This window comes from Phodopus roborovskii, unplaced genomic scaffold (genome assembly GCF_943737965.1).
Source record: "Phodopus roborovskii unplaced genomic scaffold, PHOROB, whole genome shotgun sequence".
Taxonomy (NCBI): domain Eukaryota; kingdom Metazoa; phylum Chordata; class Mammalia; order Rodentia; family Cricetidae; genus Phodopus; species Phodopus roborovskii.
Genome location: NW_026126645.1, coordinates 9100289 through 9124212, shown reverse-complemented (window position 1 = coordinate 9124212; position 23924 = coordinate 9100289). Strand labels below are relative to the sequence as shown.

General features: G+C 49.4%; 1 protein-coding gene across 1 annotated transcript in view; it reads right to left on the bottom strand.

The window, feature by feature from the left end:
* Positions 1-2068: 2068 nt before the first annotated feature.
* The window catches only part of Lrrc38 (leucine rich repeat containing 38), a 64401-nt gene continuing 42545 nt past the window's right edge, over positions 2069-23924 (bottom strand). The window contains 5 exon segments of the mRNA XM_051173536.1: positions 2069-2840; positions 20189-20870; positions 20873-21189; positions 21192-21470; positions 21721-21754. Coding sequence (XP_051029493.1) covers positions 2587-2840; positions 20189-20870; positions 20873-21189; positions 21192-21470; positions 21721-21754 — 1566 coding nt within the window. The 3' untranslated portion in view covers positions 2069-2586.

Genomic DNA, 23924 nt, shown 5'->3' with positions numbered 1-23924 from the left:
GTGTTTCTCAGATCCCTGATGCATACAACATCCAGACACTCTGGAATGCCTCCTTTGAGTTACTCTCTGTCCTGGGACTTCATTTATTTCCTTCTTGGAGTTTGCTACTGCTTCCCAGTGATAGTTTTATTTCCTTGCATAAATAAATAAATAAATAAATAAATAAATAAATAAATAAATAAATAAATAATACTATTTTGCTAATGTTATGTTCACATGTGATCCAGTACAAACCAGAACCTGGCACTCAATAAGTGCTCAGTAATGATTGTAGAAGCAAAAAGATCTTTCCTTCCTTCCTTTCTTCCTTCCTTCCTTTCTTTCTTCCTTTCTGCCTTCCTTCCTTCCTTCCTTTGTGGAGAGCTAATGTGTACCACGTGCATATAGGAGCCCCTAGAGGCCACAAGGGGATGTTGGATCCCCTAGAACTAGAATTACAGGTGGCTGTGAGGTGTCATGTGGCTGCTGGGAAGCAAACCAGGGTCCTCTGCAGGAGAAACAAATGATCTGAACTGAGGAGCCATCTCTTCAGCCCCCTAACTTTTTGTCCTTTTGAGATAGGATCTCATGAAGCCCAGACTGGCTGTGAACTTCTGACCCTCCAGCCTCTACCTCCCAAGTGCTGGGATTATAGGAGTGTGCCACTGCACCAGGCCTTTAAGGTGTACATTACAAACAATGAGCTAGTGTTTTCTTAAAATACCCTGGCAGTTCCTTGTGAGCTTCTGGTCCAGGTTCGGCCCCCAGCTCTACTCAATGTTACCAGCACAAGTCATTTTGCATTAGCCCGCTGGGGTTCATAATGTGTCTGCTTCATACTGTCTCTGAAGCAAAGTGCTGTCTTCATCACCCCAGAAAACAGTCTGTCACAGCCTATGTTCCAAGGAAATGTCACACACACCCTGAGGCCACTGATGCACTGATGGAGGGCCAAGTCCCCATGTTAGGTTTGTGTTCATTTGTTTTGTGAGACAGGGTCTCACTTGCACTATGTAGCCTAGCCAAGCCTCAGACTTGAGGCAATCCTCCTGCCTCCACTTCCTAAGTGCTGGCTAGGATTACAGGCATGTGTTAGGGTTCATAGAGCCCTGTCTGCTTCCTTAGACTCAGTTTTGCTGGTTTCTGCCTCCCGAGTTCTGGGATTAAAGGTGTGTGACATCACATCTATTTTTGTTGTTGTCTTATTTTGTTTAATGAACACTGTTGATCCAATGCAACCTGCTTATTGACCTCCTGGTTCCTGGGAGAGTTTCCTAAAACTTCTTCAGCTGCCAAGTGTAAGACCATACCAACCTAGAAGATGACTCAGCTACTGGCTGAGGTGGGACTCTGGAGGGAGAACACCCTGATGGTTCTACAGAGGAAATAATGACAGAGCAGAGTGGCCATCAAAACTTGACACAACGATTGTCTGTCCCCTGCAAGTTGTTACCTCTTAGGATAAGTATTGAAGTTCAGGTGATGCCAGCAACCTATTTACCAGCACTACAAACACCCTTAATAAACCCAAGTATTTATTTATTTATTTATTTATTTATTTATTTATTTTTGGTAACACTTCATCTAAATATGGTGTCTTAGTCTCCTTGAGCTGCTACTACCAGGAAACAAAAAAAAAAAAAAAAAAAAAAAAAAAAAAACAAATCCAAGGACGTGAGGGTTTATAAATAACAAACATTTATTTCTCACAGTTCTGGAGTCTAGAAGTCGGAGGGTCGGGTACCGGTATGGTTGAGTCCCTTGGAGACACCACTTCCTGGTTCACAGGTGCCTGCCCTCTCACTGTGGCCTCACCTGGTGAAGGAGCAGGGAGGTCCCCAGAGTTTGCATCATCAGGGCACCCAGAATGAATCCATTCCTATGACCGAGTCATACCCAAAGGGCCCTCTTCAAAACCCCCTGAAGCATGGGTCCTTAAAACACCCCAGCAACTTCTTGTGAACCTCTGCCTTAGGTATCTCAGCCCCCAGCCCCGCCCAGTGTTGCTGGCTCAAGTCATCTCACATCCATCACATTGGGTATTGGGCATCAACACAACGACGCAGGGGAGACGCAGATATTGCCTATTGCACGCACATTTGCTTGTTCTTGGTCTAACATCCCAAAGTTGCTGGGATCTTTTGTAGAGGAAAAGAATTCCAGCTCTCACAGAGAAAGTGAGCTGAACTTGAACATCCACTGAGAGCTCTGCTGTCTTTTAGGAGGAAGATGACTCATAGTCCATAATGCAGCTGGTAATAACAACGGCACACACATCTCTGCCATCAGAAGCTGTGTGAGCTCTCACTTCAGCTTGGGAAGGTTGTAAAGCTGTAAGCCATGAAGCCTGACTTGATTATCTTCACACACATGAGTGCCCCAGCCCAGTAGGTGGGCTCTGCTCAGGAATGAATCTCACCATCCTTCCTGTATCTCTACCCTGCTGATTCTATGCTCTGGGATCGGCTGTCCCAGCAGGTGCCTAGGCAAGCTCCATCCCTTTCGCGGCCTGGAGTGATGTGAGGCTCCTGTCTTCAGCATCTCCTGTCTCCCTTGGAGAGGTACCACTAGCTGGGTGTGGGAAAGCAAAGAGCAGGAAGAGGTGGCTCAGTCATCCTCATCGTCATCCTCATCCTCCGTGTCCTTGTTAGGGGTGCACCTCTGGAAACACTGCACCACAGTGGCCAGGAAAAAGCTGGAGATGATGGCAGCGATGGACACGGCCACACCCGAGAAGATGATGATGAACAGGTCTGTGAGGGACAGGCTGAATTTACACTCACTAAAACTGGCTTCTGACAGCTCCCGCAGGGCCACCCTCCGGTCCTCCGTGGGCAGTGAGCACTGGATGGCATCGAGGCCTTCGGAGAGACAGAATGAGAGAGGGTTAGGGTGCATCCCATGACTGCTGTAGAAGTCCCTCACAGCAGGAATTCTCACATCATTTCCTTTGGTAACATACCTTTACAGGTTCACATACTCAGCTTTGGGAAGAACTGTAAGGTGTACTAATTCCAGGGAGAAAGGGGAGGCATCATTTTGAGAAGAAGCTGAGCAACCATTAGTTCTTGCTTACTTGTGGTGTCCTCAAATTCTCAGGAAAGCCTTTTCAAGCCTTTTCAAGCTGCAAAGAGCTCACCCTCAACCCTTTCTCAGCATCGTCTGAGAGTCAACTCTCTCCCAACTTTGTTACTTAGCTCTCTTGTGACCAGCAAAGAGCTCTCCCTCATTGCCCAGCACCCCCAAACCACCCTTAGGGTTCCTACCCATGTGCCTCTTCTTCTCCAGCTCAGAAAGAAAATGGAGAAAAGAATATTTGAGCTTCCTGCCCCCTACCCAGTCCTAACCCATCCCTTACACATCCACAGCCACCCCACCCATGCATTCTTCCATGAGAACAGTTGCCTAGCAACCATACTACACTCTCTCCTCTCACTAAATCCATAGAGCTGCTTTGAGTTTCAAGGATTTAGATGACCCAGAGCTCTTTGGGTATTTTTGCTTGTTTGTTTGTTTGTTTTTTTAGACAAGGTCTCACTGTAGAGCCCTGGATGGCCTAGAACTCACTGTGTAGACCAAGCTGTTTTCAAACTCACAGAGATCCACCTGCCTCTCTCTGTCTCCCAAGTTCTAGCATTAAAAGTGTCACCATGCCTGCCTTTTGTTTATTGCCCCTTTTGATTTTTCTAGACAGGGTTTCTCTGTGTAGCTTTGGAGGCTGTCCTGGGAGTACTTCAGTACACAGTAGACCAGGCTGGCCTTGAACTCATATAGATCTACCTGCTTCTGCCTCCTGAGTGCTGAGATTAAAGGTGTATGTGCACCACCACCTCCCAGCATCATGCCTGCCTTCCTTATAATTACTGAACCATTAATTATACAAATTAATGAAATTGACTTCCTATTCCTATATATACATATGGTATACATTGATTCTGTCCATCCCACTGCTTCTCTTCATAGGCTGTGTGTGTGTGCGCGCGCGTGCGTGTGGTACCTTTGGAGGTCAGAGGCATTGGATCATCTAGAACTGTTTGACGTAGGTGCTGGGAATAGAACTCGGGTCCTCTGAAAGAATAAACAGTATGCACTTTTAGCCACTGAGGCATCTCTCCAGCCCCTATTTGGTTAACTTTTAAGATAGGGGAATGTTATATACTTGAGGCTGATCTGGAACTCACTATGTAAGCCCAGGCATCAGTCTCCCAAGTGCTGGGATTACAGGGATGAGCCACCCTATCCATTTTGATAGCTACCCACTAGCCAAAGATACCTGGAAAACAAGAATAAAAGAGTCCTGCCTGGGGCATGAACATGAGCTCTGACAGCCACAGGCAACATGCATGCAGCCCTCAAGCATGTAGCAGGTCAAAGTTCAGCTAGTCAGTAGCCCAGCCAATGCTCACCCAGCACATGCGTGCACCTCTGAGCCCATTCTTCCCAGGTTGGAACTCCCTGAGTCAGTTCTGATCTCCATACTACTCTTTGTGCCTGGAGATTAGCCTTGGCATTTTTACAAAGCGACATTTTTAGAAAATGTCATTTCACATTTCTCTGTGGCTGGAAGAAAAGGGCTTGTTTGGGAAAACACTAAATGACCCACGAGGAGTGGAGGCTGGGTGTTCGCTCGGCTGTGGTAAGACACCCTGACTTGATGGCTTTCCCAGGTTCACAGAGGGCAGACAGACAGGAGGAACTGGGTGGGCAGGACCAGGCAGAAGAGGGTGGAGATCTGTCCAGGAGCTATCTGCAGCAGCACCGGAGACTGCAGGGCTCCAATGTTGGGGTCTGTGACTTTGGGCTTCACTCCTTAACAGTACCATACCATGGACTGCGTTTCTCAGCCTGGAACTGTTTCGTTTTGGGTTTTATTGCAGTTGTTTGCTTGACAGTTTTATATACGTATATAATGCACTTAGACATTTTCACACACATCCCTGTTCCCACTCTCATTCCCCTGTCCAGAACCTTTCTTTCCAGCAAGTGCCATACCTTTTCCATGTCTTCTTTTGTGTGTGTGATTCACTGAGTTAATTAGGACTGTGGTTGATTGATTGATTGATTGATTGATTGATTGATTGATTGATTGATTTTAAAGTCATGCTGGGTGTGTGTGTCTGAAAAAAGGTCAGAAGTTTCTGATCTCCTGGAGCTGGAGTTACAGACAGTCGTGAACTGCCTCATGTGGGTACTGGGAATTGAACTCTGGTCCTCTGGAAGAGCAGTAGACTCTCTTAACTACTGAACTGTCTTTCAAGCACGTTGGGTTTTGTTTTTGAGACTGAGTCTCATGAAGCCCAGACCAGCCTTGAACATATACGCAGCCAAGAATGACCTCCAACTTCTTTTTTATATATATAATTTATTTGTATTTTATTTATATTGAAATTTTGCTTGGATGTATGTCTGTGTGATCCCCTGGAATAGGAGTTACAGACAGCTGTAAGCTGCTGTGTGGGTGATTGCAATTGAACCTGGGTCCTCTGGAAGAGAAGCCAGTGGTCTTAACCACTGAGCCATCTCACCAGCCACGACCTCCAACTTTTAATTCACCTGCTCTCACCTCTAGAAATGCTAGCGTTACTGGCATGCTCCACCATGACTGGTTTATGTGGTGCTGAGGAGGGGGCCCAGGGCTTTCTGCATGCTAGACAAGCACTCTACCAACTAAGCTGCACCCTAACCCAACCCCAGCCCTGCTGGCATGTGGGATAGGACTCTTGTCCTTGGCTTGAGCTGTGTGCTTTAGGATAGCTGACATCCTCTCCTCTTTACTGATACCAGCAGCACCCCAGCCAGTGGGGCAATTCAAAGTGTCCCCAAAGCCAGGTGTGTTTATTCTCAGCCCTTGGGAAATGGAGCCATGAGGATCAGAAGTTCAAAGCCAGCCTCAGCTGCATACTGAGGTTTACATGGAATTCTGTCTCAAGAAAACAAAAACCAAGAACCAAAGTATCTTAGCCAGCGTTTGAATATAGTAAGTACATATACTATCTTTTATATTTTTACTTACTTTATTTTATGTGATATGCCTGAGTGTATATCTGTATTCCACGTACATTCTGTGCCCTCGGAGGCCATAAGAGGGCATCAAATCTCCTGGAACTGGATCAGTGGGTAGTTGTGAGATAACGCACGGGTGCTGGGAACTAGACCCAGGCCCTCTGCAAGGGCAGCCAGTGCTCTTAACCTCTAAGCCATCTCTCCAGCTTCACCTTGGATGGTTTCTAAAACACTAACCAAAAACACCTCAGAGAGGGATGGTTTATTTGGCTTTCATGTTATAGTCCATCATAAGAGAAGCCAGTACAGAAGCTCAAGATAGGAGCATAAAGGCAGGAGCTGGTGCAGAGGCCACGGAGGATGCTGCTCACTGGCTTGCTTCCCATGGCTTGCTCAGCCTGCTTTCTCATACAGCCTAGAACCACCAGTCCAGGGGTGGCACTGCCCACAGTAGGCTGGGCCCTCCCCCATCAATCATCCCCCAAGAAAATGCCCTAACACGCCCACAGGCCAATCTGATGGAGGCTATTTCTAAACTGAGGTTTCTTTATCCCAGATGACTCTAGCTTGTGTCAGGTTGACATACACTTACCCAGGACGTATAACTACACTTAGATGTGTCAGTCTCTCTCCAAGAGCCCACATTTGGGTGTATCTTACCTTCCAAGACTCCTCGAGCACATGTTCTCAGGTGTGTCTCGCCTGTTCTGCCCAGTCCCCTCCTCTTCTAACCTGCACTCTTAAATCTACATTAAAATGTCTTCAATAAAATCTCCAAATCAGCTTCACAGACTGGCCCATCCTGTGTTGAGTCAAAAATCCTGGTCTTGCCTGACTGGAGGTCCCTAAACGCCTGGGAGAACTTCTGCCAGTAGCTGAGGTTGACAGTGGGGGGGGGTGGGGGGGGACGGGACTGTGTCCCCTGTGTCCCCACTGACAATTCCACACGGTGTGGACCTTCATTATTTCGTCATAGCTGCCTCAGTAACATCCCACAAACAGGATCACCCAGACTAGTTGAAGTTGGTTATGGTGGCTCACACTTGTAAGTAAGCCCAGAGTACTCAGGAAGCTGAGGTAGAAGGATCAAAAGTTACAGGCTAGCCTGAGCTACCTAGAGAGATCATATCTCAAAACAGAATTTAAAAAACAAAAAAAGGAGCCAGGCAGTGGTGGCTCATGCCTTTAATCCCAGCACTTGGGAGGCAGATGCAAGTTGATCTCTGTGAGTTGGAGGCCGGCCTGATCCACAGAGTAAGTTCCAGGACAGCCAGAGCTGTTATACAGAGAAACCTTGTCTCAAAAAACAAAAACAAAACAAAAGGCTGGGGGTATAGCTCCGGAGGAGAACTCTTCTTGCCTGGCATGCAGGAGGCCTGTGTTCAATCCCCAGGACCACATACACAACAAACAAAACAGGTTCAGTCTAGAACAGAGTAGAACATTGAGCATCATGACACATGCCTGAAATCACAGCACTCTGCGTAGGCTGAGGTGAGGGGAGAAAGTTGAAGATTGAGGCTAGCCTGTTCTGGAAATTGTTCTGTAGACCAGGCTGGCCTCGAACTCACAGAGATCCACCTGCCTCTGCCTCCTGAGTGCTGGGATTAAAGGTGTGCACCACCAATGCCCAGTTAGGATCTTCTGTTCTATGTCACCATCATTCAGACATCTCTCGCCTTTCTCCTACAAGGACAATTGTCAATAGAATGAGGTGGTTGCCCCCTCTCCCGGCCTACCTCTTCAACCAAGGATGGTCTCATCTCTAGATTCTTTTTGGCGGGGGAGTTTAGACAGAGTTTCTCTGTGGCTTTGGAGCCTGTCCTGGAACTCGCTTTGTAGACCACGCGAGTCTCGAACTCATAGAGATTCACCTGCCTCTGGCTCCTGGGTGCTGGGATTAAAGGCGTGCACCATCACCTCCCAGCTCAGCTCTATATACTTAAAGCTAATTGCAGCTGCAAAATCTCTTTCTAAATAAGGTCACCATGACAGGAGAGTCTGGTTCTATCCTGCTGGTAACCTTTGACACAATTCAGTCCCCTACCCATAGCATCTATGGAACATTGCCCAACTACCCCTTGTCTCCACCCTCAGTCTCTCCCAGGCTTCTTGAGGGGGAATCATCTCTTGAGTGCGCTTTGGTTCAACTTTCTTGAACATGCACAAGACTGAGGAAATGAGGCAGCATGCATGAGGACCTGAGTTCAAAGCCCAGAGTCCAGTTTTTAAAAGCCAGGTGTGATGGCATGTGTCCAGAACCCCAGACTAAAAGATGGTTGCTATGCAGGCTGGTTTCTGTCAACTTGACACAGCCCGGGATCACCTGGAAATGGGAACCTCCCTTGAGGAACTGTCTCCATTAGATTAGCCCAAGGCATCTCTGGGGAAGATTGTCTTTACTGGTGATTGATGTGGGAGGGTCCAACCACTGTGGGCGGTGCTGCCTCTGGGCATGTGGTCCTGGGTATGTAAGAAAGCAGACTGAAGCCTGGGTGGTGGCGGTACACACCTTTAATCCCAGCATTTGGGAGGCAGAGGCAGGAGGATCTCTGTGAGTTCATGGCCAGCCTGGTCTACAGAACGAGTTCCAGGACAGTCAGAGCTACAGAGAAACCCTGTCTCAAGAAAACAACAGGAAAGAAAAGGAGTAAGGAAGGGAGGAAGAGAGGGAGGGAGGGAGGGAGGGAGGGAGGGAGGGAGGAAGGAAAAAGGAGGCTGAGCAAGCCATGGAGAGCGAGCCAGTAAGTGGTACCCTCTAAAATCTTTGCTTCAGTCCCCGCCTTGGCTTCCCCTGATGGGACTGTAACCCATAAGCCAAATAAATCCTTTCCTCCCCAAATTGGGTTTAGTCAGTGTTTTATCACAGCAGTAGAAACCAAACTAGGATAGGTGTCATCTAAGAAATGATAGCCAAGGTCGTCCTTTGGTCTATACACACACATACACACCCTCTCCCAGCCAGCAGATAGCACACAACCACAATGGGGTTAGTGCCTCTCTGTGCCAGGACAACACTTAAGTTCAAAGGAAAGTGGCACCCACCTGATCCAGCAGCCTTTGCTGCTGCCCCTCCGGTGGGGTTCTGCTCTCCGAACCCACAGAGCTATCTTCCCCTCCCTGTGGTTTGTTTGAGGTTTTAGTTACCTTTGAGACAGGGTCTCACTATGTAGCCAACAGGCAATCCTCCCACCTCTGCCTCAGTGGCGTCTGTCAACCCAGTTTACAGTGCCAGCGATGGGACCCATGGCTTCCTGCAAGCCATGCAAGCAGTCTACCGCCCTGTCTTCTTCTGAGTCTGCTCCTTCCGCTCTGAGCACCCGCTGGCATCCTTCCATCAGGAACCTTCCCTGTGCACCCAGTTGGGGCTGGTTCCTCTTGTTTATGCCCACTGGAACTGGGGTGGGTTGTGGGAAATGGAATTCAAGGATGAGTTAGTCCCTGACCTGACAGCTACTGTCCCACAACCACACATTATCTGCACCTGCTCAGATGTCCTGCAAAACTGTCATCTTGGGGGCACATTCATCCGGGAGTGGGGAGCTATAGGAAAGATGCCCGAGCAGAGCATCTCCCCTCCTGGGGTGACTTCCTTGTGGACAGCTTAAGTGATGTCCTGACTTCTGCCTTGTAGCCATTCTTTCTTTTACTGAAGCCTCTCTTGGGATGGGTGTCTCCTCCCACCCGCGCCCCCAGGCTCTGCTCCATCCCCTTGAATGATGACTTCTCCCCACAGCTGACACCTGAGTGGCGAGGGTGACAAACTGCCATCCTAGAAATAGACAGTGACACAGCAGATGGTGGATTGAGATTAATCTCTCCAGCCTGGCCAAGGCCCTCGCCAAGGAACAGGCTGAGCCCAGGACTCTCAGGGAGCCTTTCTCCAGCTCTGGCCTCCTGAGAGCCTCTCAGTGTGATTGGCCACAGGCTCTCCTAAGCACTTCTGCTGTTCAAGACAAGTTTCTGCTTTCCTAATTCCGCTTATTAGGCAAAGCCTGCATACACCCCGAGACACCAGCAACAAATGAACAGACGGCAGATGCAAGATCTCATAAATACAATTTGCACAACGGTTTAGATCTTTCTAAGACCTCTTCTAGGTGCAAATATTCACAAATCTGTCTGGTAGAAATATCTCCAGCAACATGTTTGGTGACCATATTGGGAATATCTTTCCACTCACCAAATACAACATACCACTTTCAGGCATTTGTCTCACAGTCGCCTAGGCTGGTATCAAACTCCTGGCATCAGGAGATTCTCCCCCTTCAGCCTCCTGAATCTTGGGACTATAGAATAAAATGTACCTTGGAAGCTAGAGAGATGGTTGAATGGTTAAAGGAGCTTGCTGTGCAATCATGGCAAGCCAAGTTCAAATCTCCAAAGTCTATTTTTCCCCCCAAAGGTAGGTGAGGGTGTTCGTGCACTTGTAATCCCAGTATCAACATTTTTTTAAAGATAGGCATGGCCACATGAACACCTGTAAGACAAGTGCTGTAGGAGACAGACAGGCAAATGGCTAAGGCTTGCTGGCTTCCAGCTTAGCCCTAAATTCTGTGAGAGACTCTGCCTAAAGGAAAATGGTTGATCAGATGTATTCAGGACTCTGAATGTACTTTTTTAGCAAAGGTGCATGCACTGCGAGTATATAACAAACACACACACACACACTACACACACACACAGACATACAGACACCACACACACACACAGGCACACACACAAAGAGACATTCAAAAATACACATTTAATGGCTGCAGGGTATTCTATGGTAGAGGTGTCAAGATCTTCTTACTCTTTTCCCAGATGTTTCCAGGATTGTGTTTTCTCCTATTGAAATTTGTATTGCATTTTATTTTTGTATTTTGGGTGGAGGGTGTGACACAATGCACTTGTGGAGGTCAAAGACAACATGCAGGACTCAGTTCTCCCTTTCCACCTTGTAGGTCCCAGGGATCAAACTCAGGTCACCAGGCACGGCAGCAACCGTCCTTACCAGCTGAGCCATCTCTCCAGCTCTGGCTGGCCACCTGTTCATCATCATCAACCAGACAGGCAGTAGAAAGGAATGTCACTGATAGATTATCTATTGCTCTGGTCACCAGTTGAGCTGTATACTGTCTTGTGCAATCAGGGGCCAAGGCCTGTGACACAGCTCTTGTCAGTCTTCCGGGGAAGTACCAGAGGCCTTAGTGACAAGGTAGGCTTGGGGAAGGGGTGTGGTAGAGCCAGCCCATCCCACTCACTCCTCACCTGCAGCTACAGCCCCAGGGAGGAGGTAGGCTGTCCTCTCACACCTTGGAGGAAGGGAGTCACAGCTTGCTCTCCCACAAATGGAGTCTACGGTCTAGTCTCTTCTGCTTGCATCTCACAGGTCGAAAGGGGGCACAACCTGCGCCAGTAAAACCCCCTCTTTGTCTTTCTCTGACAGCCTCACAGAACTTTTTAGTCAGAGAAAAAAATGCTGGGGAAATAGCAGTCCGGGGCCTTTCACATCCACAGCCAGGCTTTTTGCTGCTCCGTCACGTAGTTGAAGGATGGGTGTGTGAGAAGACACCTTCGATGCCTGAACCTCCATCCTTGCCCAGCTCCCCCTTATAGATGAAGGGTCTGGGGGAAATCAGACCACTTGCCTAAGGTCACCGTGATGGCTAATCATGAGGGCAGGCACTGCAGTTGAAGAATCGCCTCTATCCGGTTGGCCATGCGTGGGTATGTATGTCAGGGGCATTTTCTTGATTGCTGATTGGTATAAGAAGCCCCAGCCTACGGTGCTCAGTACTGTCTAGGCTGGTGGGGCTGGAAACCAGCCACTTATTAGTGTTCCTCCATGGTTTCTGCTTCAAGTCCTGTCCTACTTGAGTTACTGCTCTGAATTCCCTCAATGATGGACTGTGACCCGTAAGGTAAGCTCCAGCTCTCCCTTCCCCTCTGCCTCTGATCTGTAAGATGAGGCCAACCCTTTCTCCCCATGTTGGTTTCATGGAATTTATCACGGCCATAGAAAGCTAAACAGGTCAGTCAACTCAACTTTGGCCTGGACCCCAAGTCTCCTGACACCCTGGTTAGTGTCTTTCCAGACACCTGTTCTCTGTTACCCCGACCTTCTGGAGAGGATGTATGTGCTGTGGCCTCAGCTGGAGCTATTTTGTGCCTCAGAGGAATGCTGCACCAGGAGCCTGTGAGGCTTTGTCCCTGCCTGCTCTGGGGTGCCAAGGAATATGGGCTCTAATTTCCTATAGTGCTAACTTTTTGTTTTCTACTGCCACTTTCATTAAATATCCAGCATCACACAGGGGAAAATTCCCAATTACCCTCCCTGTCTCAGCCGGCAGACACTCCGTCTGATTAAATAATAAGCTGATTTCATGGAGAGAAGGATGTATGCGCAGCATCGGGTCAAGGGCTCATCCTGGAGCATCCTGGAATTGTGTAGCCAGAGCTTCCTATACCTCTCAAACAGATATTCTCCCTATTAAATGCCCACTACTCAGCCCCTGGCCACCCCTCTCTTCTGTGAATTTCATCACCCTCCACAAATATACAGTCATAGGGCTTGTCTTAGTTAGGGTTGCTATTGCTGTGATGAAACACCACGGCCAAAAGCAACCTAGAAGGAAAGGGATTTATTTCATTCATGGTTCTATATAACAGTTCATCGTCAAAAGCACTGTGGGCAGCAACTCAAGAAGGGCAGAGACCTGGAGGCAGGAGCCAATGCAGAGTCCATGTAGGGGGTGCTTCTTACCGGCTTGCTCCCCATGGCTTGCACAGGCTGCTTTCTTATAGAACCCAGGACCACCAGCTCAGGGATGGCCCCACCCACAACGGGTTGGGTCCTCCCACATTCAGCACGAATAGGAAAATGTCCTATAGCCTACAGCCTATAGCCTGATCTTATGGAGGCATTTTCTCAGTTGAGGTTCCCTTCTCTAGCTTGTGTCAAGCTGACATAAAACTAGCCGGCACAGGTGTAGCATGAGTTCTAATAGGTCTTAATAATAATAATAATAATAATAAAAGCCAGAGTCAGATATCAGACTAAATTTATTATTAAGACCTATTAGAACTCATGCTACATGCAGGACTTATCATTTTGTGTCTCTTTTATTTCCTTTTTTTTTTTTTTTTTCCTTTTTTTGGTTTTGTTGGTTGGTGGTTTTTTTGTTTGTTTGTTTGTTTTGTTTTTGTTTTTGAGACAGGGTCTCATTATGTATCTCCGCTGTCATGGAACTCATTATGTAGACCAGGCTGACCTAGATCTCACAGAGATATATTCATCTCTGTCTCCTGAGTGCTGGGATTAAAGTGTTCACCATAATGACCATCTTTAAAAAAAATTCATCTACAACTTTAATAGTAAAAGGATTCTGGTTGTTTATTTTTTATTTTATGTGTATGAGTTTTCACCTACATGTATGCAAGTGCAATGTACTTGGGGGCCAGAAGAAGGCACTGGATCTACTAGAATTATAGATGGCTGGGAGCCATCATGTGGGTACTGGGAAGTAGACCCAGGTCCTCTGCAAGAGCAGCCAGTGCTCTTAGCTGTTGAGCCATCTCTCAGGCCCCTGGAGGTTCTTGTTTGTTTGTTTGTTTGTTTGTTTTGTTGCTTGATTGCTTTTGGAGTTGCCTTCAATTTTTAATTATCATCATGTAATATGTTTCTGCTCCCTCACCCCTGACTGATAACTGAAACTTTTATAATCAAGAAAATTGCTTTTATCTTATTTTTAGAAAAAAAGAGAGTCACCTTGGAGCTGTCTAGGACAAAGTACCCTGTGACTTTCAGACAAGCTTTGGCTTTTCTTTTTCATCTGGATGACAGTAATCCCCATTCATTTGCTGGAGGCAAGCCTGCTTGACATCAGAAAATCCAGGCAGTTTCTGGGGCTCAGGTCTGGCTCTCCCAGTGGTCCTGAATTGAGCCAGGTAGTAAATTGGGTTAAATGATATGGTACAGGGGCTGGATAAGCATCCTGACTGCTGTGGCACCCTCTCATGGAAGAACTCTACCCACAGAGGTGCCCACTGGGATTCTCAGCCCTCAAGAGCCTGGGCATTCCAGACAGATCTGCTGGGTTCTCTCTAGGAGACTTTCCTGGGGAGACTAGAGCTAGGCAGAGCCAAGGCATTTCTGCTTAATTCTACCTTCCTCCCAGCCCACACCCTACATCTCCAAGTGTCAAGGTCATAGGACAATAGACTCAAGCATCTTCTTGCCAGCACTGAGGACTATGACCGTTGAGGACACATGACCATGGCTAGAAAGGGAAGGCACAAGAAGAGGCCTGGCCAAATCAGCCTCAGTGACAAGACTCATTGGCACCTTTTCCAACATTTGCTCTCTTGGGCCTGGTGTAGACGGATCACCTGCTCCATGCACCTCCAAAGCCAGGCTTACAGTCCTGTTCTGCCAGCTTCTATCTCTCAGTCCAAGGGACCATCTTCCACCATGGCCCCAGGACAGAGGCTAGGGACTGCATATGAACAGGCCTTCTGTGATGGCATCTCAGGCTGCTGGACACATGTCCACACAGTGCGTGTACATCCTTATGAAAATATTTGCACAGCCAGGCAAGGTGGTATACAATGAGACTGAGACAAGTGGATCTCTGGGAATTCAAGGCCAGCCTGCTCTACATAGCAAGTTCCAAGCTAGCCTGAGTTACATGGTGAGACCTTGTCTCAAAACCAAATAGAGATAAATAAAAAAGAAAGGAAAAGAAAAACATATGGATACACTTGCTATTTTTTTTTTTTTAACCCACAGACTTTTACTTGAAAATAGCTTTCCAAGTCTCACACCTATACCCTTGATTGCAGAAGAAAAGTCTTAAGGCCTAGGGACAGTAGGCAATTTGGGTAACATCACTGCACTGAGTAGTTTTATGTCAACTTGACACAAGCTAGAGTCATCTGAGAGGAGGGAACCTCAATTAAGAAAATGCTCCCATAAGATCAGACTGTCAGCAAGCTCGGCATGCATTTTCTTAGTGATTGATGTGGGAGGGCTCAGTTCATTGTGGGCGGTGACATTCCTGGGCTGGTGCTTGGTTCTATAGGAAAGCAGGCTGAGCAAGCAATGGAGAACAAGCCAGTTAGCAGCACTCCTCCATGAGGTCTGCATTGGCTCCTGCCTCCAGGTTCCTGCTCTGACTTCCTTCCATGATGAACAGTGATATGGAAACAAACTTGCCTCCCCAAGTTGCTTTGGGCCATAATGTTTCATCACAGCAATAGTAACCCAACTGACACAACCACCCAGCTACAAAGTACAGAGCGAACCTGGGAGCCAAGTCCCCCTCCCCAAAGCAATTACCAGGCTTCTGTGCTTAGGAAAGCCCCAGAAGGGGCTTCTCCCCTGGGGCTCATTTAGGAAGTCTGGGGACCTGGTGATCCACAGGAGGTTCTCTGATGGCTCTCAGATTGAGCTGTCCACCTGCTGGGCCTATGTGAAGGAGGATGCCCACAAAGGGAAGTCTGTAAAGAGCACAGTGTCTTTGACAATGGCATCATTACCAGGCACTTCCCAGCCTCAGCCCCATCTCTCTCTACCCTGGCTGGGCACCCAGGTGATTTCCAAATTCCCTCAAAATCATCAGAGCAACTACAGAACCTAGGACTGCAATGGGGAAGCAGCCCGATGTCACCCAGAACTAAGGGCTGAGGGGGATAAGTCTCCCTCCCCATGTCTCTCGGAAGGGTGGGACACCACAGAGTTCCAGGTAGTCTCAGCCACTAACTGTTCAGCCCCATGTCAGCCACTCCACCTGTATTGCTTTTGTTATTTGGTGGGAAAATCGTTGGGGAGGGTGTCAATGACAAAGAGGTTTATAACTATTAGCAGCATGGTAGGGACGCCAGAGAGCAGGACATGGAAATGAATGCTGGTGATCCTAGAACTTGGGGAGGTGAGGCAGGAGAAGAGTTCCAGGCTAGCACAGGATGCAGAGCAAGACCCCACTGCAAAAACAAACAAAGCAAAACAAACATGGTAGATGGCAAGATGGCTTTATGAATAAAGGCGCGTGCCACCAAGCTTGAGAACCTATAAGGTCTATCCCCGTAACCTACATAGTGGAAGGCAAGAACAGACTCTGAGAAGCTGTCCACTGGCCTCCACATTTACACTTTGATTCATATATGCCACCACTCCCTACTAAACAAATCAAACTAAATGAAAACACAAATACGGGATGCCCAATTAGGATTTCATATGAAAGACAAATAACACTTCATATAAATACTAAATATGCCATATTACATTAAATAGGGATGGCATACTTTGTCTTCATATCTTTAAGAATACCATACTTATATTAAGAAGCGACTTGCCGTTTATCTGAAATTCAGCACTAATTGGGTACCCTAGAATTTCTGCTTGGCTTGCTGTCTTCTCGTTTGTTTTACTTTCTGTTCCCTGGCCACTGTTGGTGCTGGTATCCCTTGCCCTCTCCCTCCCTCAGGACAGTTTCTTCTCTGACCTCAGGCCCAATGAAAAAGCCTGGCCTGTCCATCCCTCCCCTTCCTGCCTCCCCTGGGGACTGGGGATGTACTTTGGGGCTCAATACCCCCCACCTCTGTGTGGCCACAAGGGGATGCTCACCTGGCAGATAACACATTTTTGCTACTGGCTGAGACAGTCAAGGTCACAAGGAGAAAGCTGTGCTCTGTCCTGACAGAGGAGGGTGCAGAGGAGCAGAGAGCAATCTGGGAGAAGCTGTCCTTTACTCAGGCCTGGGGGTTCCCTCCCTGGGAAGATGCAGCCATTGTTCTTAGAAAGCCCGGACCTTGTAGCCCAGTGCAGCCTGATTTTCATTGGCAGAAAGTCGGTGGCCCGCATGTCTGGGGAGCTAGGAGCCAGAAGGAGCATCTTCCAGCCTTACTTTGGGTAAGCATGCCTTCTCTGCACACGTACCTTCGCTGGAGTGGGACAGTCTGCACAACAACACTTAAAATGTCACACAGTTCCTATCGATATTATTGTACGCCTCTCAAGAACCTCACCTAGCCAGTACTGTAGCATCATTTACAGATGAGGTAAGTATGTTACAGAAAAGCCACCCAGGACTGGTGATGTCACTCAGTGGTAGAGCACTTGGCACTGCAAAAACACACACACACACACACACACACACACACACACACTTCATTGCCCTAGCTGGGCCTTGGAGATTTGGCCTTGGCCTTCATGAGAGACATAGACTGGGAAGGAGATGGGGAGAGTGACAGAGGAAAGCCACATAATGGAGACCAAGGAGGAATAAACCTAGTGTTCTACAGCCCAGGCAGGTGGCTACTGTTTATCTTATTTGGTGTGCGTGTGTGGTATACATGTATATCCAGGTACACATATGAAGTGTGTACCTGGGGCCAGAGGTCGTGTGTCTTCCTCAGTTGCTCTCCACCTTATTTTTAAGCATCCTTTAAAAATGTTTTTATTTTTAATTGTGTTTATACAGGTCTGCTGTGGGGATGCTATGTGTGCCATATGAGTGCAATACCCAGAGGCACAAGAAGAAGCCCTTGGGTCCCCTGGAGGTGGACTTCCATCCTGGGTGCTGGGAACTGAACTCTGGTCCTCTCTAAGAGCGTTAAATTCTCCTCAACCCATCCTTTGCACCCCTCTTCAGCGCCGTCCACTGAGGCGATCCCCTTCTCTCCTTCCACCATCTTTTCTTTTCTTTTTTCTTTTTTGAGACTATCTCACACTGAGCCTGGAGGCCCCTGATACAGCCAGACTGCTGGCCAATGAGCTCCTGGGATCCATTTACCTCCACTCATCCCACCCTAGCACTGAGATTACAGACATGATTTTTACATGTGTGCCTGGGGATTGGAGCTCAGGTCCTCATGCCTGTGTGGCAGCCCTTTATAAACTGAGCCATCTCTAGTTCCCATGCCAGCGTACTTATAGTTTATTAAGACCAGGAGGAGCTTGCAAGAGGCCGGAGCAAAGAAATGAACAACGGTTAATGGGATAGAAATGGTAAATCCCTTATTTGATAGCTATACATCACATGCATGTATTAAGTTATCACATCATGTGCCCCATTAATATACACAATTACCACGTGTCAATTACAGTTTGAAGAACTGTCGAGTAGGATACAGGAGGGAGTGGAAATTAACCCCTCTTGAGCATCCACGGCTCACTGGGCATCACTGCACCATTCATCAAGAAGACTGCTTTAAACCTTCCCAGCAGGCGGAAGGACAATGTCTGTATTTTGGATTCAGACAGGGAAACTGAGGCTTGGGGAGGTCAGGGGCTCATCCAATATTGTAAACCTGAGTCCAGATCAGAACTTGGGTCTTGCACTTCGTTCTCAGCCTGAGCCAGTTCCTTTACCCTCCCTGCTTCTGGCTCACTTTGGGGACACTGTCCTGGCCACGCTCTGTAGGCTGCAAGGACGCTGGAGCTGCCCTTGGCTGGGTGCCCCAGGAGGTGTCTTCTAGCTGTCACCTTCCCCTCCTGGCTAGATGAGACTAGTCTTCCTCTCTGCCCTGACCTATCCCCGGGACCCTTCTGCCATATCTGTGCAGTGCCTGTCCATTCTCCCCCAGCCTCTTGTGTCCACGTGCTGTCCATTTTCTCCCGTGGATGATGTATACTGGAAGAGTAGAAGCTCTCCTTGCTCTGGGGTTATACCCTCATTACTTCATTTTGACAACACATGAAGGGGTCACCTTAAGTGACCCACACAGAGTCCTCGGGCCTTACAGCAAAAGTCAAACCCAGGACTTCAGACTCTGACCCAAGGCTCTGTGGGGGCTCAGAGGCCAACCCAGGTAATTCAGGGACAATGAAGCCAAGGCTCAGAAGCATTAAAGGCCACTCAAGGTTCCAGCTACCTAAGGCAACGCTGAAATCAGAACCCAAGCTCCTGCCCCCAACTGGAAGACAATGGGAGCCCCATCACAGACACACAGTCGGATAAATGAGAAACAGTTCACCAAGACAGGAGCAATCAGAGCCAAGGTGATCCTCTCTCCCCAGTGAAAGCTTGACAGTACACTCCTGTCATTGAGAATACCCTGGCAGATCTAGGGATCCAGGCAGGGGAAGGGTGTCATTCAAACCTGGGAGACTCTGCAGCTTGCAGGCCAGATCTTTTAGGAACTGTTCACATGGTAGAGCCATTAGGGAGGGAAAGTGTCCACTTGTCACAGGAGAAACAGCAGAGCGCAGGGTGTGTGCCTACGACCCTGTGGGGTGAACAAGTGGACACGAGGATTCCATACACCAAGAAACAGCGTTCCTGAGTTCTCAGTGGGGAGGATAAAGGTAAGTTCACAGCCATGCCACCGTTTGTAATGAGCGCTATACAGGACTTGGGCCAATTTCACCAACGCTATTTAGGGGCTCTCTGGAGGTGGGCTCCGGGCTGAGCGGTCAGTTCCCGCCAGTGCTCACAAGGGTGGGCTCTACCCAATGTTAAGATACCCCCTGCCTTCAGTCCTGGCATGAACCCCTAAGAATGCTGGACCCCCAGTCTTCTCAGCTCTGCCTTTACCTCCTTCGTGTTATGTTCCCAGTGCCCTTGTTTTCCCATCAGCCATTTGGGTGTGTGGGGGCCATGAGGAGGTGCAGCAAGAACGCAGGGAGGTGCCCACCAGAAAGGTTGCTGTCCCACATTTCCACCCACATCTAGGCTGCCTTTGTCCTCACCAGGAATTTTCCTCACCAGAGGTGGCCTGAAGAGTCCAGGGGACCTGGGAATCGAGGGACCAGTTTAGGATCTGTGGCAGCTAGACCACGTTCAGGACCTGCCAGCTCCTCTCTCCATCTCTGGGTTCTGGGAATAGTATGGTGTCCCACACAGCACGGGGGTTTTCCTTCTAGAGGAACCGGTATATTGCTCACACCCACCTGTCCTAGGACCCAAAAGCTCCCCAAGAGGATGTGGACCACAGTGATGGAGAAAAAGCGAGTCCTAAATCTGGGTAGGAGGTGAAGAAGAAAGGGAGGAATTTGGAAGAGTTCGGAGCATCCTTTGACATTTTCTTTGCCAACATATCCGGGAGACGTTCAAGCAGCTGATCTTGTGGAGTTAACACTCACAGCGATTCTCTCTCATTCAGGAGACTTGCTACTAGAGTCCCCAAAGCAGCAGGGCTCCAAACATCCAGACTGTGCTGGACTCCCCCAGCTCCTTCCCTTCCCCATTCAGCCCTGGCTTCCAGCCACCCTCTGGCTCACCTTTGGGCAGTTTGGATGCGTTCTCCTGAATCCATGAGAAGAGGTGGGCGAAGTCACAGTCACATAGCCAAGGGTTCCCGTCCAGGCGCACAGTGCGCAGCGCGGGCAGAGCATCCAAAGCCGCCACGTTGAGGCTACGCAGGTTGTTATCATTCAGTTCCAGCACCTGCAGCGACTCCAGGTTCTCGAAGGCGGCCTCGTGCACACCGGCCAGGTGGTTGTTGGCCAGGCTCAGCTTGACCAGCCTCCCCGCTGAGCGGAAGGCGCCGGCGCCCAGCTGGGTGAGGTTGTTGTAGCTCAGATCCAGGAAGGCCAGCTTGGCAGAGCCGCTGAACGTTCCCTCCTCTAGCGAGCGCAGCGAGTTGTTCCTGAAATCCAGATAGACCAGGTCTCCGTGGAAGATGAAGAAGTCCTCGGGGATCTGCTGGATTCGGTTTCCGGCCACTAACAGCTTGCGCACGTCCAGCGGGAAGGGATCCGGCACGCTGGGCAACCCGCGATCACGGCAGTCCACCGTGTGGGGGTCGGTGCAGGCACAGCCTGCGGGGCACGCGCGTCCCGGCCCGAGCAGCATCAAGAGGCTACCCAGCCCCAGCGCCGCAGCGGCGCCGGTGGGGCGGCGGGGGACAGCGCAGGGACTCATCATGGCCCCAGGGGCTCCAGCGGACACGGCTCTTGGGGCGAAGGAGACGCAGCGGGACCCTGGCTGCCGGGCTCCGGGAGCCCTAGGGCCGCGGCTCGAGGAGAGGAGGCTGCTCCCGGGCGCGCGGGGGCGATGAGAGTGTGGCGGGGACAGAGCGACCTAGGGTGTCCGGGCAGCAGAGAGGGAGGAGGCAGAGGAGAGGCACTGGGCGCCGAATTCACCGGCACAGGAAACGGACCCTCTGGAACATTCCAAGGCATAGGCAGGGATCGCGGAGCAAGCCCAGCTAGACCCCACTCAAGCAGGGAAGTGGGACCTGTCGCACGGACCTGGCCAGCGGTGCTCAAGACTAAGTTCGTGACCGATCCCTGGAGCGATTTTCATAGGGCGTGTCTGGGGCATGCGCCCGCAGCGCCACCCTCGTATCTGCTAAAGGGGCCCAGGTCGCTTTGGCTACAACTCCTAGGCAGTGCCCCAGGCTGTCAAGTCCCCATCTGGGGCTGCGGAGCTGAGTACGGGCTAGGCTCCAGGATGACTGGGCTTCCCTCAGACACCCTCTTTCTTCCCCCCTGATTTTGGCCCACCTCCTCCTGGAGGAGGGTGCGAGCCTGGCGGGAGGCTGCCAGAGTCCTGCTGTGACTGGAAAGATGGCCCAGGCCAGTCAGCGTTTTCCACGTTGATACTGAGCTTGGGGATGGAACTGATTATCCACCCAGCATGGATCTCGTGGCTCGGAGCACGGCCTAAGAAAGAGGGTGACCTGGGCCCAGAGCCTCCTTGGCCCCCTGAACTCCTGTGGATCTGTCTGTGAAATGGGGAGGGAAGCTGGTTCTTGTAACTTACTATGAGGACTGAGGAAGGCCAGAAGCAGTATTCCAGAGTTACCAACTCTGTCCGTTCTCCATCAGCCCCAGGAGAGTGATCTGGTCAGAGAGATAACAAGGCTTAGAGCTCCATAGAGGTGAGGTTAGTCTGGACAGTGGTAGAAGTCCTTCCTTGCCATCCCTCAAGTCAACCTTATTTTCTCCTCCCTACCCTGGCTCTTTTCCTTGGGAAAGCCCCCACAGAGCTACAAGGATAATGCCCTGCACGTGGCTATTTTAATCCCAGTACCCTGGAACTGAGAAGCTCAGCCCCTGGCCCAAAATAACTCAGGGAACAGCTGTCAACTATAGGTCCCCATGGCCTCCCATGGCCCCCGACCCAGCCCCTGCCCCAGCCCCTGGCTCTGCTGGGGATTGGTGGAGCCAGCTATTCTGAAGCCCCAGAGCTTAGTCTGGATATTTTCTCCAGTTTGGAAGGGAGTTGGATGACCTCTTTTTCTAGTTTGGAAGCCAACTAGTTGGTAGCCCTGAGCCAGGGATCAGGCAATTGAGCCTTTGGGATGGAGCCAAGAGGCCAAGAGGATAGGGCTTGCATGAGCTCCAGGAGGGGCTGGGTGTTCGGCCCCCTCAGTAGCTCTTCCCCTGAAGACACCCATGCTAGCAAGCCAGACCATATGGGATAGAAAAGATCTGGGTAGATGAAGGTGCCTTAGCCACACCAATGGTGTGCTGTTAAAGATGCAAGCAGGTGGCCAGAATAAGCACATGCCACTATCAGATAGTCTGCAAAAGCACCCTGATAAGAGAGATCTTTCCGCTTTCAGCCTCGGGTTCTGTCTGACTGTTCACACCAGGGCTGAGCAATACCACAGTCCCTATTGGAGCTCTGAGCATTTTTGTTTCAGGACACCTGGTTGACTGGGCTGCCATTTTGTCCTCCCTTGTGAGTGTAGGTCTAAGTATGCACAGGTGCCATCCTGTCAAGAGAGCTGACTGACCACTGTGAGTCAGATCCCTACCCTTCTCCTGGTGTCTGATCCTGGACCACTGACCACAGGGCAGGTCCCTTTGCCTTCCTGAGTACATCCCAGACCTTGTCTGTTAAAATTTAGCCTGGTGACAGGTAGGCTCTTAATTAGAAAAAGAACACCAAGAGTAAACATGGGCCAGTTGTTGGTGGTGCACAGATTTAATCCCAGCACCCAGGAGGCAGAGGCAGATGGATCTCTGTGAGTTCAAGACCAGCCTGGCCTATATAGAGAGTTCCAGGACAGCCTCCAAAGCCACAGAGAAACCCTGCCTGAAAAACAAAGCAAAACAAAAAACAAACGAACAAAAGAATAAAACATGGCACTCACTCATGGCTGACTTTGGTCAACAAAACCGGTCACTTTCTACCTAATACATGCCTAGTATTTAGCCAATAAACGCTCACAAAATAGGGCCAGGCTTGATAGCAAAATAATGTATGGGGTTTCTGGAAACAAAACAGCTGAGAAATGCCTCTCCTTAGCTGTGGCTCCCTTGCCCTGAAGTGAAGAGATGTTTCCTCTACCCTTGCACACAGAGCAAGAGGGGAATTATTTGTGTGGAAACGTGACTGGGAAAATGTTGTAGAAGCCATGCATGGAAAAGTGGCCACAAATCTCTGTCAGGAACTCCTTGCTTCTTGCTTTGACTGTCTCCCAACATCTCTTGGATCCAAATCTAACTGTGGTTTGGTTTTGTTTTTTAAATTAATATCAGCAGGACATGGCTGAGGCTCATGGGGATCTGGAGGTCCTCGTACTGTAGGCCTCTCATTCCTTGGGAAAAACGAAAGCTTTGCCACCTCTGATACTTCTTCCCCTTGCAAGAAACACAAAGCCATGACCTCAGCAAGGGCTTTCAGTGAGTCAGGGATAAGAGGTGGGAATAGAATGCAGGCATTGTGCCATTCACCCACCCTCACTGCACCCACTTGGGACAAAGCCTCTTGGGGAGAGGACAAAGTACAGATAAAGAGGCCCTGAGCGGCTTCCAGAGTGTCTGCCTGTCAGAAGTACTCCTGTGTTTATCCCCAAAGGGAACATATTGTGATTCCTATTCAAGAAATGGGGTATAAAATACCCAACATATCCTGATGGGTGTTTTTCAAAACCCCAGGTTCAGGTCTCGAGATGGCTCAGTGGGTAAAGGTGCTTGCTACCAAGCTGGATGAACTGAGTTCGGTCCTTGAGACCTACACAGTGGAAGGAGAGAGGCGACTCCTGAAAGTTGTCCTCTGACT